This window comes from Buceros rhinoceros, unplaced genomic scaffold, assembly GCF_000710305.1.
Source record: "Buceros rhinoceros silvestris isolate BGI_N320 unplaced genomic scaffold, ASM71030v1 scaffold16602, whole genome shotgun sequence".
NCBI classification, from domain to species: domain Eukaryota; kingdom Metazoa; phylum Chordata; class Aves; order Bucerotiformes; family Bucerotidae; genus Buceros; species Buceros rhinoceros.
In genome coordinates, this window is record NW_010400879.1 from 22,442 (window position 1) to 37,337 (window position 14,896).

Sequence of the window (14,896 nt, forward strand, 5' to 3'; positions counted from 1 at the left end):
AGCATAAGCATTAGTGAGATACATCAGTAACTCTTAAGAGTTATGCCAGCTACAAGTTAAGCAGGAACAGTAACGTGGATATTGTATGGCTGCATCATTTTTGCTCATCTGCTATTTATTAGCTTGAACTATTTTACAGGAGGATTTCAGTCTTGAATCTAGATCTGAAACCACAATATTCACACACGAGTTCAGGAAAAAGTTGTGTCTCTCTGCAGATTCCTAAAGTTATTTTGAAAACATCTGATAAATGTATTTCTTTGGCTGCATGAGTAAAGGAAAATGATGCATCTGTTTACTTTAAAGCCAAGTTTTCATTTGCACTGTGCATAGCAGCAATTTGCTCTTCGCTTCCCTTTCCACAATGAACATAACTGAGTGACTTGTTGTCTTCTTGTTCAAATGCATCCTGCATTTTGGAAAAGCACATGAAAAAAGAAGATATTTTTTGTCTTTTAAGCTATAAAAACTCCATGTATTTCTAGCTGTCCTCTCTTGGAAGATCCTCTCTGCCAGCATCTGGAATAAATAAAGTCATACCTCCTCTCTAGCTCCCGGAGGCTTACACCTCTACATTCCTGTGTACTACTTGTTATGCTGCAACAGGAAAGAAAAATAACATTTAGTTACTTAATCAAAGCCACTGAAAGGAACAACTATTTCTCTCTCCCCTTTTCAGAGTCTTGTGCTACAAGTGCTGCCTTCTGAGGTACATTCTCATCAAGTCTCCAAATACTTGAAACTCTGACTGACCTGCACTGCTGGTATAGCATCAGATACAATAATGGTTAAGCACATGCTTTCTACAGAATATAACAGCTCAATCTGAGATCAGAGAAAGTAAAGACTAAACATCCGAATTTAGCAGATAAAGAGATGTTCATCTGTTCTGAGAACAGATAAGGTACAAAACTAAGGCATAGAAACTGAGGAATCAGCTAAATCTAGGCAGCTAAGTGGATGAAGAATGTGATTTTTGTTGGCCTGGACTACTCTCTGTGCACTCCATCCATCAATTACAGAGAGAGTTTAGAGCAGTTACACCGTGGGTTACTACTGTGGGCTTAGGATTAATCTGGCTGAACCTAGATCTGTGCTCAGATTCACATGTGAAATCATTGAGCAGAACTGAAAAACACACTGGGCTTTTTGGAGTCGCAGCCAAGAATCAGCAGACAGGAGTATTTTCCCTCCTTCCATTTTGATCACGTAACAAATCCGCAACGGAAAACATTACTGAAAAAAAAAACCTTTTCTTGTGTTCTCCATAGAAAGGAATTTACGGTAGAAATATGTAAAAAAAAAAAAAAATCTTGAGTCAGAAGGCAGGAAAAATTTACTGGATCTAGAAGGGGAAGGATGAAGGAAAAGGTCACTGGTACACTCAAGGGTGGAGTAGAATCCCAAGAGAACTCAGAGAGTGAATAAAATCCATAAAGTAGTTGTTCCTGTATTAGAGAGAGAAAAACAACCCAGTGGCTTCCTTAGCTGCCCATATTTTCCATTTATGCAGATTTTGGAAGAAATTCCTAAATCATTTGCAGTTAGGCATCTACTTATATATTTCCAGGCACTCTCTGGCCTCTCACTGTTCTCCTGTTTCCATGTGAGGCATATAGCAAGTCTTGGAATGAGATGAACATAAATCACATCCAGGTGTTGGTATGACTTTACGCTTATTGGTATACCAGGTAGTGGAAGAATCCCCACCTATTCCTTTTTTGCCCTGCAGGTCCCCGCTGCAGGTCACTCTACATGAGCCTCTTCTCCACCTCATATAAGAGCCTCAGAGCCCTTAATTGTCTATTGCATTCAAACCATTCAATCCATTCTCAAACCACCCTTCACTTGATGGGCAGTGATTGATGCCTGCATTAAGTTTAAATTTCTCTCACTGCACACAATACTGCTTCAGTTGTGTTTGCTCATCTGGGACCAACGGGCAACTTCCTTCTTCTGTCCTCCTCCTCCTCCTCTTCCTCCTCCACCCCCTCCCTTCCCCACCCCCTCCCCCCTCCAAAAAAAAAAAAACAACCCAAAACCGAAAAAAGCAGAAGCAAACAACAGATGCTGGGATGGCAGTAGAGGAAAAGGAGTGTCTGTCACTGCACTGCAATAGTTTGCGAACTACTCTCATGCAAAGAACTCTGCCACAGCCACCTTCTCTGCCAGCTGAAGGACTGGTGCCTTTACATGATTAAAATCCCAGTACCTATATCTAGCCTATAAAGGTAATGGGAGTTGTGCCTGTAAATGCAAGGAGCTCATGGAGCTCAGTACTCTACAATGTGTTTAGATAGGTACATATGTCCATTGGCATCCGGTTTAAAAGAAACTTGTGTATCAGGTCTTCTCAGAATTTAGCCCTTAATTTGTAATTGGGGTGCGGTGAGGTGGGGGGCATTTTTACCAATAAAGCTGTTTTAGATGGCCCATACTTTTGTCAGGCAATCTGACTTTCTGCCCCTGCATGATATCACAGAAGACTTGAAAATTTTTCCAATAGAATTTCCCTTTCAATGATCCCCCTGATGTAGTAAAACAACGTAAATAAAAAGACATAACCGTATTTCCCTATGCTTCAGAACCACAAAAACAGTCATTTACAAAGATGCCTTGTGGCCAAATGAAATCTTCAGTTCTACTCAGCAAAATAGGGACTCATTTCCTTTTTTCTGGTTCAGTACAAAAAAGCTTTACTGGGCAATGTTGTTAAAACTGATGTTGTCTTCAAAAGAGTCTCAGTTCATGCCAAGTTGAGTTCTCTGTGAACAACAGTTTATCAAGAAGAGGAAAGCTGGATTTTGGGCTACAGCCACTGTGCTTTATCTGACTGGTACTGATCACACATGCCTTTGTACTGAGTAAGGTGCAATCTGACATCAAAGGTCAGGATTTCATGTCCCTGCTCCCAAAAGGCCAAATCGAGACATGGAGGTTTCTTCATTGTCATGCTCTGATAGAGGAGCAACTCGAATTTCTGTGACATCAACAAAAGCTCACAAACCAACTACAATGTGAAGCTTTTAAGAGGGCAGTGGCTCTGATGAAGCAATTAGACAGCCAAGGAGCACCTCAATACACAGTGCATACATAGAGAAAACCAGCCAGCCTCAATTCTCTCTGGATGTAGACCTCCCTCTCTCCTGAGTTCGTAATGGAGTGTGGCCAAGCCATCCCATGGCTTGGAGAACGGATGACATAATAACAGCCATGTACGTATGAGTTTATTCCTGCAGTAGCAAGTTCAACTCACACCACCAAAACAAAAAACGTGGTGCCAGGATACAGCATGCAGTGCTTTCAGAAAAAGATCCTCCCAGATTAAAGTGGGAACCTGAAAGAATGCAGAAATGCTTTTGTGAAGCCTGCTTCCTTGCTGATGCAAAGGGAACTAGATTATAAATATTTAACTGTAAATTTAAGGCTTAACTCATTCAGTGAATAAATATGACTATGCAACTATCAGTCTGAAAACAGCTGCAGCCTAGGTAAGCTTCCTCTTTTGCAAGCATTTCACCAGACTCTTCAAGGAAACTTTTGAAATTTCGATTGTTACTTACTGCAACACTGTCATAGCTACATGAAGGATGATTTTGAATTTCAAAATCCACGAAATTCAATAGGACTCTGTGGCTGTAGTCAACTTGGATAACCCAAGAACAGTCTGTGTTGTTATTATAAGGTTGAGGATAGTTTGGAGAATGGATTTCCCCGCTGGGAGCTTGGAAAACACCACCACAGCCTGAAAAAGACATAAGCAGTTTTTATCACAAGCTCTTTTATGCTTAGTGAGATTCCACCTCTATTTTTAAATTAAGAGAAAAACACCTCTGTCTTTATATTTGCTACATTAAACTTTTATAAATGTGAGCGCTCCAACAGTTGAAGTGTCCTGTCTGCAACAAGAGTCAATGGAAATGACTACCAGGAAAGTATAACATTATCATTATTGTTGAATATGCAACAATGATGCTTTTGAGTAAGTTTCTTTCTAGCTCCAGGCTGGTAGTAGATGTTGTAAAGGCTGAAGTGCTAGTATTCCTCTATCTTAGATATTGTAAAAGCAATCAAAAATATTGTTTGTATGAATGTCACAGGTGTAGCACGCTGAGAAAGTGATGACGAGGCCTAGCTGAGCACAGGGGTCAGAAGATTATTTCTGAAAATATCAAGACGGCTAGGAGCTCCACTTTCCCCATAATCAGTACAACAGCTGCAAGCCTGAAGTCCCTAGTTCTCTACCCATGCAGTTGAGGGCTTCCTAAGGACTCCACCCCTAGGTATTTCTGATCAGAACAGCTCCAGTGCTCATGAATATCTAAACAGCCTTGAATGATGGGTCCTGTGTGGGAAATGCCAGGTCTTTCAATAGGACTAACACAAATAAATGATCTTTTGTATGCGGTAAAGCGATGGAGGAAAGACATTGGGACTGCTGTAGATGGAGGCAGCCTGCTGGAAGGATAAAAACTGTACTGTGACTGCATTCTGGTGAGCGGGTATTTTGCAGGCTAGAGGCGTGTTAGAGTAAAACAGACAAAATGCTGTAAAGGGATGAGAAAGCTTCAGGGGGCCTATGCAGAAAAAAAAGTCTCCAGATCTGAGAAGGGGATTAATTAGAAGGACTATTGTATACTCCTGTTTATAAAAAACAAAAACCAAAATCTTGCACCTTTCTCATAAAACTTGTGAGAACGGGGAAGTATAAACCTTGACAAACTAATGACTCAGTGTGCTTAATCAAGCAATATTGCAAGAATTAAATTCTGCCTCTCCTCACTTTTCATTGCAATTATTTTCTGATAATTGGCCTTTTCATAAGAACTCCCATGTAGAGACACATGGTTGGGTCTTTTAAGCTTGTCACTTCTACTGATTACCAGCAAGGCTTTGAACAAATGGGAGATAGATGAACCTTATAAAGTTCAAGTATTTACTAATCATTCCAAATATTTTTGGAGTCCACTGAGTTCTCCACGATCTCGGATATTTTTCACTTTACAGTTTAAAACCAAAAGCATCAATCAGCTAATAAAGGACTCTGGCTGGATGAGTGGGTGGGGAGAACTGCTAGCATGCAAAAGTTCTTTTCTGATTACAGGAACATTTTGAGTAATTATGTAGAGAAGAAACTCCAACAAAGCAGACTGTTACAAAATACATAAATAGGCCTAGATTTCAGCTAGTTAGACAATTTTTTCCTCTGTATGTTTCTCAGCATCTCTTAGTGTTACCAAATCCATTAACACACAGATTCTTCTTCAGTTTTCAGTCCTATGCTGTTTGAGTACTTTAAATGCTTGCGTGGCCAATCTGTGATTCTCAGACTTCCTGAATTTCTCCTGCTTTTAACCAGTATACTCACCACCTGGATTTTCTTGCCAGGAGGCATTAAAACCTTTTCCTGCCACCGATGCATCTGTCTTGAAACGGACAATGGCTGAATTGCCAGTAGTAGAGACTTGTAGTGGGTTCTGTGCTGATCTTGAAACACACAGCTGGGCTAGTCTAGGAGAGAGGAAATCAGGGCCACCATAGACCTAGAAATGGAAGAAACACTGTCAAAGTTTTTGAAAGGGACTGTCATAACTGTTTAGCTAGGAGGAAAAAAAATCCGTTAAGTGATTCCACATTTTGAAATGTAAAGTAGCTAATAAAGTTATTTTCTCTGCAGGTTTACTTGGTATCTGAACTGCCTGGCACAAGTATGAAACTCTAGATGCTTTCAAAACAGCCTTGCATGAAATCAGAATTTTTGCTTTGGAGACTTTGCCACTTCCTTCCTCCCCATCCTTCCAGGCTTTGCACCTTGCAAACCCTTTGCACCCTTGAGGGTATAAAACTAGATTTTTTTGTGTGTGCTTGTGCAAACAAACTGTATCTCTTTGTGGGAACTTGTGCTGATATTTTGCACCCTCCATATTTAAAGGCACAATTCAGACTGAGTTTTAATTTGGTGCTAGATTGCATCAGTTTCTGATAAAATAAAAACCATTGCAATATTATTGATTTCCATGGCAGAATCAACATTAACTATGAAATTTTGGTTAAATAAACTACATTTTAATAATACTCTTCAGAAACAAGGACACATATATTATACATATTTCCCACAGAAGACAGGTTTTGACTTTTAAGAGTAATTACTTCCTACTCAGAAAAGTGTGTCTCAGGAAATTATAAATGAGAAAACCACAGCTTTCTTAAATGTCATCAGCAGTATTGTGTACTTTATAATGCATTCTTAAACTAATTTAAGTGAATTAGATGGCAGTGCTGAAGCCTTGTTAATCCTGTTTCTTGTTTTCCAAAAGGAGTGTGGGATAATTGGTGGAATTGGCTCACCTTCCCTTCATCTTCTCTCTCAAAGCTAAAGAAAACACACATGCTCAGTGCAGTATTTGAAATCAGCCATGTGATTTTGGTGCTTAGGGCCTTCAGTGATTGTGTTTTCTTGGCTTCTTGCATGCTAATGAACTGCCATCTGATATTAAGGGACTCCCACCTTCCATTGGTATGTCCCTGGTAGGACAGGGGCTGCAAAAGTCAGTAACTTGACAGTAACTGCGACTGTGAAAACCGTTAGAGGTACACCAAATAAAGAGTGTGTTATTGCCTTTCAGCAACTGAACTAGCAATAGATTCTTGATGTATCAGCATATATTATGTATAAATCCTAAAGCTTAACTAACAAAAAAAAAAAACAAAAAAACCCAGGGAATAGGAAGATAAGCAACAAATCTCATCAGGATTTTCCCTCCAGTAGCATCTCAAGTCCGCTCCAATATTTTATTAGTCTGGTAAACATCAAAAGGGTCAAGAAAACCAATCCATGAATCTCTGAGAAAGTAGTAGTACTATAAGAACCAACCTTCTATATTGCCCTTTTGCCTCTGATCTCTTCTAGATGAGGGGAAACTCAGTATTTTAATAAGCTCTGCTGAATACTTCTTAACCTCAGAAGAAATTTGACTTTTGTCCAAGCTCAAGTATCTGAGCAAGTATTCCAAATAGCTGAGCTAGTCCCACCACCTCCAGGGCTAAACGTAGTGCATTGCTAGTTAATTTGATTGATCGGGTGCTCACTAACTGCTCATGGTACCTGACAGTGCTCTGCTGTTAGAGGTGTAAGGGAAAGAACTGGTTTTTTAACTGGAAAAAGTATTCAGTGACTCCAGAGACCTCAGAAACTGAAGCTTACCTCTCCAGAAGCAACAAGGAACTACTTTTTTATAAACTTCATAGTCTGTTAGACGTTCAGAAGACTGTATTTTGTTTTAGTGGTTGTTTAGTCAGGCTTAATAGCTTAAACATTTCAGTTTTGACTGAGACAGCACTTTTTTGCAATCTGCAAGGAGGCTGTATGACTTGAATGGATAAGGGTTCCTCCATCCAATTGGTCACCTCAAGGCATTCAAAAGAAGTCTGAATGGATGAAATCTCAGATTAGATTAAGAACCTGTAACGAAGCACTCACAGTCTGGGGAAGAAGCATGTTTGACCACTGGAAGTTCAGTGACTTCAGCAAAATCTTACTGCTTGCCTGCTTGTGAGGCCCAATGACAGCTGCATTTGTCAGAAGTCTGTTCAAACTGTGTAATTTAAAATCTGTTTGTGGTATACTCCCTGAGTCAGAGCCACAGCATGAGATCTAGCAGGAACACATGCTCTTAATCATCTAAACCAGCCCAGAGAAGCTATGTGGCAGAGGAAACAGCAGGAGTTTCTAATATGCATCTAACAAACATCATGGAGCAGACTCTCACATCATCCCTGCTACTCCCTGGGGCCATCTGCACACCACGGACAAGGGGACCAAGCCCAGCTTTGACATAAACCCTGCTGATTTCTGTAGTATTACCTCAGAAATTAACTTAGCCCAAGCTGAACACTTAGAGTTGGTCTGTTGGAAGAGAATTAAGGATGGGGAAGAAATATTGATGGAAATCTGAGGTTTGTGGGTCTCCAACTGTTCAGCAACAGCCTTCTGCACAGTTTCAAAATAAAAAGCACAGCCAAAGGCATGCTTTTTACAGTTAGGAGTGTATTTTCTTTCCTCCTTTATACCAGTTCAATTAATCAGATGTTTTCACAGGGGCTGGAACAAAAACAATTTAGAGTGTTTCCATGACAAAAAAGCAATAAAACATTACTTTTGGCTACAAAGAAGAAAACCAATAGTTACCACATTAAAAAAAAAAAAAAAAAGAAGAGGGGAAAAGAGCCTGGATGGAAAGAATGAATTCCAGGGTGTGGTTCACAAAGAGTCACAGGATGTCTGAACTGCATACAGATAAAAATAAAAACATTTAGTCTGATCACAGCACCTGATCCAGAGATAAAATAATGTTGGATGGCTTAGCGGGGATGCAGGACACTGCCATAAAGCCCCGGTTTTAATCTGTTCTTATCATGACAAAAAAACAATAAAACATTACTTTTGGCTACAAAGAAGAAAACCAAAAGTTACCACATTAAAAAAAAAAAAAAAAGAAGAGGGGAAAAGAGCATGGATGGAAAGAATGAATTCCAGGGTGTGGTTCACAAAGAGTCACAGGATGTCTGAACTGCATACAGATAAAAATAAAAACATTTAGTCTGATCACAGCACCTGATCCAGAGATAAAATAATGTTGGATGGCTTAGCGGGGATGCAGGACACTGCCATAAAGCCCCGGTTTTAATCTGTTCTTATCATTTGTTTCTGCCCCGTTAGCTCCATTTATTGTTAACAGTCAGCATTCCAGAGTTATGAGCAACAGAAAAGCTCTTTTTATGTGGTTGCTCACCCTCATGAATTTTCTGGGAATAAAACTGATCTCTGTCCAGATATAACTGCTAGCAAAGAGAGAGTCTGGCTTTCACAGAGGATTAAGAATTATCGTAATACTTGATGTTTCTTTAGATTCAAATATGAAGACCAGAGGATCACTTGGAAGTGCAATAGACTGACAGGGCTCCTTCCTTTTCAGCTCAGGGCTACATCTTGATGTGGCAGAATATATTTATAGCTTAAAAAAACTGTTCCACGTTAAAGAAAAGATGTCACAATTTAACAAAGCAGGCATGGTCATTTTTCTCTATGTATATATTTTCAATAGAAGCTATTTTAAAAATATTTTTAACTCTTTCACTCTGCCCAAAATGATGGCTTCTATTTCCATGAAACATTTCTAGAAAACATCTTTAAGAACAACTTAAAATTTGCTTCTGGATGTTTGTAAAAGGAATGGAATCTAATGAGGAAGAGAGAAAGATGGAGTGCAACAGGACATAAATTAAACAAGGGGAAGGATTAAAGGAGAATGTGTCAAACATTTGAGCATGCAGAAGCCACAGGGAGAACTTGAGGATTTCACACACAAAATTTTACATAACTATTATTGCACAGTCTTGGTGAAACATATGCCAGTACTGGGATACTGGCATGGAAGGGACAGCTTGTTTAGGAGGCATTGTCAAAGGAAAGGGAAGGGAAACAGTTGCCGCATTTTACAAGAACAAATATGCTTCAGAAAAATGTGCAAGAGAGAAATATTCAAGAAACTGTGTTATAAAAATGAAGTTAGTAGCAAAGATGCTGCAATGGGAAAGATCTCTCAGAATTTTCCTACAATTCTCTGGGTGAGGGTGTTTCTAAGCAACAGCTAAATGCATACAGGTGAGCAAGTTTTGTGATTACCAGGGAATTTTTATTAAAAGTTCATACATTTTGGAGAAGCAAGAACACAATGTATTGCTGTGTTCTAAAGACAGCTTCTTATTTCAGAGAGTAGAGAGCATTAACAGGACATAGAGGGACAACAGTGTGCAGAGCTACATTAGTACTGATTTTTACTTCCTATTCAAACTGGAAAGTTACTTGGCTTGAAAGAAAACAGGAAGCGGTAGAACTCACTACTCAAAGATAAGGAAGAAGTGAAATCAGGAGAATATCTATGAGAAGCAGCAGATTTCGAACCCGCAGAACTGGTAGTCAGGATACTCTTGCGAAGTTACTGTGAGAGTTAAAGAACTTTGGAACTTTAGGGATCACAGAAACACACTCTGTCAAATGTACACCAGGAACTTCTTTGTTTCTAACACTTTTCAATCTTGTGTGTGTGTGGTTTTCAGTTCAGCCTGGACATACATAAACAACTACAGGAAAGAAGATGACAAGTTAGAGCCACTCCTGGAAACCGTAAACCACGTTCTTTTTTTTCCCCACTAAATCTGAGTCATCATTTATTCTGTACAGACTATATCAATCATGCTGTGAATGTGCAATTTTATAACAAAAGCAAGAAAATATGTATGTAGTAAAGTACATAAAACTCCATCAGAAGCCTGCAGTTTGACAGGGGAAGCTTTTTACTGCCAGACAGAACTTTTGATCTTGCTCTAAGACACGAACAAATTTTCCCCAATAAGTTAATTTACGTTAGGTTATCTGTCAGCAGATGAGAAACAGGAGCTGGGAACCGGATGAACCAAGATCAGAAGACAAGTTACACAGAGGCATGCCAGTTCTGAGGGTGGGAAGGCAGGAAAGTTCAAACAGCAAGGTGGACATCTGTGCTGATGAAAGAGTAAGGTTGGAAAGAAGTAAAGCATAGCAGCTAGGTTTGAATTGGTAAAGAAAGAAAACCCAAAACCTAAGGTGAATGCTTTGCTCATGGACACAGAGCAGCAAACTGTAGGATCCTCTTAAACAACTTTAAGCAATTTGTGTCTGGCAACCCAGTCATTGGTTTTAGGCCAGCCATCCTCCACTAGTCAAAAAATTGTCAAGCAAATGGTTTCCAGCCATCTCTACTCTTACTGGATTGTGATAGCTCCTAGGTGACTACCTGCAGATGTAGGCATTGTCTTTACATTATTCAAGAAATGGGCAACCACAGCAGGCCTAGATTTTGTAGCTGTTTAATGGATTCTTCTTGGCAATAGAGGCAATAGAAGCTTACAGGCGGATTAGCTTAAATCATTTTAGGCACAAACAATGATGAAGCTGCAAACAACGAACTTCATCAATACCCAAACCAAATACCAGCCAACACAGGTCACCTGCTCAAAGGCACTGGTGTCAGCAATGTGACACACAGTCATAGTTGCCAATGTTGCTGATGGAGAATTCATGAAACAACTTTCTCACACCCAGATTTACAGAAGTGCCAAAGTCAATAAGATACTCAAAGTATTGTCCATGTCCATTTGGTCAAGACTTCTGCCTCATTCCTAAGCTAAGGAAGCCTGTTTCAGAGCCAGAAAGCTGAAGTTGACTTAAATATCTCTTCTACTCACAAAAATGCTTTGCAATCATCTATCTGGCAACAGTATATTTAGGACCTGCTTCGGGATGTGTGTTACGTCTCCCAGGAATATTGCTGATGGGTGTGCACTAAGGAGCATATGCTGAAGAAATCAAAGCTACAAAGGTGAGAATAAGCAACAGTGAGTATGTGTAGGTGCTGGACAGAAAGCTGTCTACCTGTACACCGTTCACGTATCACATTACACAGAAGAGGAGAAGAAAGGCCTCAGCAGAGTTGTACAAGATCTCTTAATCAATCTTTTGGGTTCATTACAAAAGCATTTAAATGTCACCCATGTATTAAAATTGAAAAACTCAACAACTGTACCTCCGTTAGTGATCTCAAATGTCCGTAGTGAGAGTGATCTAGAAAGTCTATTCTTGTAAAGTATTTCTTCCTGAAATTATTTGCTATCCCTTCTTCCTGCACTGGAAGTCTATCCAAATCTGTTAGCTGGGATCGGTCACCTGGCTGCTTCCCAACATGATCACAAAGAAGTCATATGTAACAGGACCATCCAGTCTCATGGGTCTCTTAAAGGTCAGTAAAACCTTTGAGAGTTCCCTTTTCTCCTTGTTCCACCACCCTAAGCTGATGAGGACACTGCCTCTTTTATTCTTTTTTCTGATTACAAAGAGTCTTCATAGTTTTCAGTGCTCAGGGTTATAAAACTCTGCACTTCCTTGGAAGGTCACACACAAGGTCTCACCTTAGACATCCCTCCAGTGATCCATTATCTTCCTTACATCAGGAAATTTTCTCTCAGCACCCTACACTTAGTTCTTTGTAAAACGTGGGCTTTTTAAAACTGAGTTTTTCAAAGCAGTTCAGTTTCCTGTTAGAAAGTGTATGGTGCCTAGCATCATTATTGATTAAGGTACATAGAAACCAAAGGCCTAAAAGCAAAAAATAATAGGAGCACTGTGGCTTCTGCGACAACATCTGTGGAACATAACCGTAACCACAGCAGAAATGGGGAATTGAAGTAGAATTGCTTGTTCTGCTCCTGCAGTTTTTGGGATTATCTGTTCCAGACAGAAAAGCATGCAACTTGTGTATTTTTGAGGAGTAAATCTAATGCTCTTACCTCCAAAACATCGTAGTTGCAGTTTGGGTGATACTGAATGTCAAATTCTTGTATGGTGAATTGAATGCTGCTGCCAGGCGCTGTGTGAATGTACCATATGCATTCCCTATTGCTTGGGTATCTGTTGGGGTAGCCCGGGCTGTGAAATGAACCGGAAGGGCCAGAGAGCTCTCCTCCACAACCTGACAACACAGCAAAGAAGCCAGTCAGTGATAGGTTCTGGAAAAACTCACCGACAGCTCTGCAACGAGCACAGGCATTACTACCCATTTCATGCATAAATGTGTATACTTGGCTTGAGGGTCATCACAGAGAACCAAGATCTCATAGAGAGAAGAAACTCAGGATCAGCAAGCTGGACCTGCTGGAACTGCCTGTGCAGTAAGCGCTTCACCTCCTGTTTTGAGACACAGAGCAAATAAAGTGACTTTTTTTTTTTATATTGGCCTCTAGCTTTGATCAGTGGTAAAAAGCTGAATCAGATCCATCTCTAGCTGTTACTGACCTCAACTAATACACAAACTGAGTTATCATGGGGAGGGCTTCCTATTGTTGTAAAAATGTCATTTCCCACTGCTTTAGAAATCATAAAATTAAAGACAATACAATTCCCCTCAGCCCACTGAGCATGACTACGAGCTGCCAAGTCACAGTGAATAAACAGATTTTCTGACATTTGGTGGGTTTAATGGTCTTTTTATTGAATTGTAACTGTGCAATTGTAAGACATGCCATGTTTGAAAAGTTATGTATTTTCTTTTCAGAAAAATCATTGTCCTAACCTCACTCTTCAACCCCTTGGGTGATTAAGTCCTTGCATATTATGAGCTAGATTTAAAAAAACAATAACAAAAAAAGGCAAAACAATAGATCAAAGGAAGGCCCTGATCTGACAGCACAAAGCAGCTGAACACCTGAGACTGCAGTTTTATCATTACTTTACGGCTGCACTCCCCTCCCTTTGTTGAGTTCCTGAGAAGATGGTCTCCCTGACCCAATCCCCAGAAGCCGGTGTCAGCAGGATGGGAAGGCACAACAGCCCTTCCCAGTGTCAGGGCAGATTTAGATTAGCTACACTCATGGTGAAACCTCAGCTTTAGGGAAGCCCGTAGGGTGTCTCTGTAGCTGTCACATGCAGAAAGCAAGGGAATTGTGTGTTTGATCTGATTTTACATGTATGTTGCTCTGCCTGGCAATAGCATTTTTTTTCTTCTCAACATTGTAAGCCCCCAAGTGCTTCATTTAGGCACTAGCTAATCTTTTGCTTACACAGCTTTTACAGGGTCGCTCAAGGTTTGTAAGTCATCAATCCCTTTGCCTTCATCTCCAGAGGGAAGGTTCTGTCACATAGCATAAAAGCCCCAAAATACTTAATAAAGCCATCTAACAAACCGAGCTCTGTATTCCTAGAGGCAATTACTGCAGTACGTCAGAAAAGATAAAGAGCATATGTATCATAGCTTATGTATCCTATAAGTTTCAGTTATAGGAGATATTTTATAAAATAAAACAAATAAAATACCCCTCTGACCTGCTCAACTAATTTGCTATTTGAACAAGGTATCTCTGGCCATCGCTCTGCTTAAAATTTTTTTCTGCTTCAGGACACTATAGATCAAGATATTCAATTAAATGTAATTGCTTTCCTCAACACCTTCTGTGACAAACGTGGTTATTGAAGGGCAGCTGCTAAGCATCAGAAGCATTTGACATCGTATCTACAATGCTGTCTTTCAGCTTCTTACTGAAATACTGAGTTTGGCTTTGCCACAGTTGGCTCTAGGACTTCCAGGTCTGCAAAAACAAATCTATGATAGGGAAGAACAGCAGGTGTCAAAGGGAACAAAGCAATAAGAAGCTATTTTAAACTAAAAAAGCCATCTAAATGCAGATGTAAGGAAGATTCCAGCCATGCCAGCATGTAACACAGATCTCTGTCAGTCCATCATCCAATGCTCATTGGAAAACCATCTTTTAAACATAAGAGTTCCCTCAAATGAACAATAGTTAGCTGTAACCCAGGAAAGCCTTTACATAGCTGATGTTGACCTCACAGGTGAATTGGCATGAGCTTAGTTCTTCTCCCTTTTTCCCTACCTTGCGACACAAGGATGCTCCATAACCTGAGGTGGTTTGCCCTGAAGCCACAAAGCTACATTGTCAAGGTATCGAATTACTCAATTGGGGGATAAAAGAAGCTTTTAAGAGTATTTGAAACCAAACCTGCCTTCAGTCCCTCTGGAAACAGAAACAGGTAGTGCACTTACTTCCCCCACTCCTGCCACACTGGTGGGTAAATGTTAAGCCCCTGAAACTTCAATATACATGAACATTTTAGCAGACAGGAAGAAAACTTCAGTGTGACCCACCACCCTATTTTTTTTCCCAGTGGCCTAATTTTCCTCAAAAGAAACCAGGTCATCGTAAATACAACTGGAGGAAAAAAAACTGTCTGCAGGCAGGGAGCCTTACAGACGATTTTGCAGAGTGAGTTATTCTCTTTCTTTTGCCT

The 14,896-nt window shown here is 40.0% G+C and overlaps 1 protein-coding gene across 1 annotated transcript in view; it reads right to left on the reverse strand.

Annotated features, from left to right (window-relative positions):
- Positions 1-14,896, reverse strand: part of CUBN (cubilin (intrinsic factor-cobalamin receptor)) — a gene marked incomplete at both ends in the record, with an annotated part of 99,156 nt that overhangs the window by 22,215 nt on the left and 62,045 nt on the right. Inside the window, 3 exons of the mRNA XM_010132079.1 lie at positions 3,564-3,745; positions 5,369-5,543; positions 12,385-12,566. Coding sequence (XP_010130381.1) covers positions 3,564-3,745; positions 5,369-5,543; positions 12,385-12,566 — 539 coding nt within the window. The remainder of the gene's footprint in view (positions 1-3,563; positions 3,746-5,368; positions 5,544-12,384; positions 12,567-14,896) is intronic.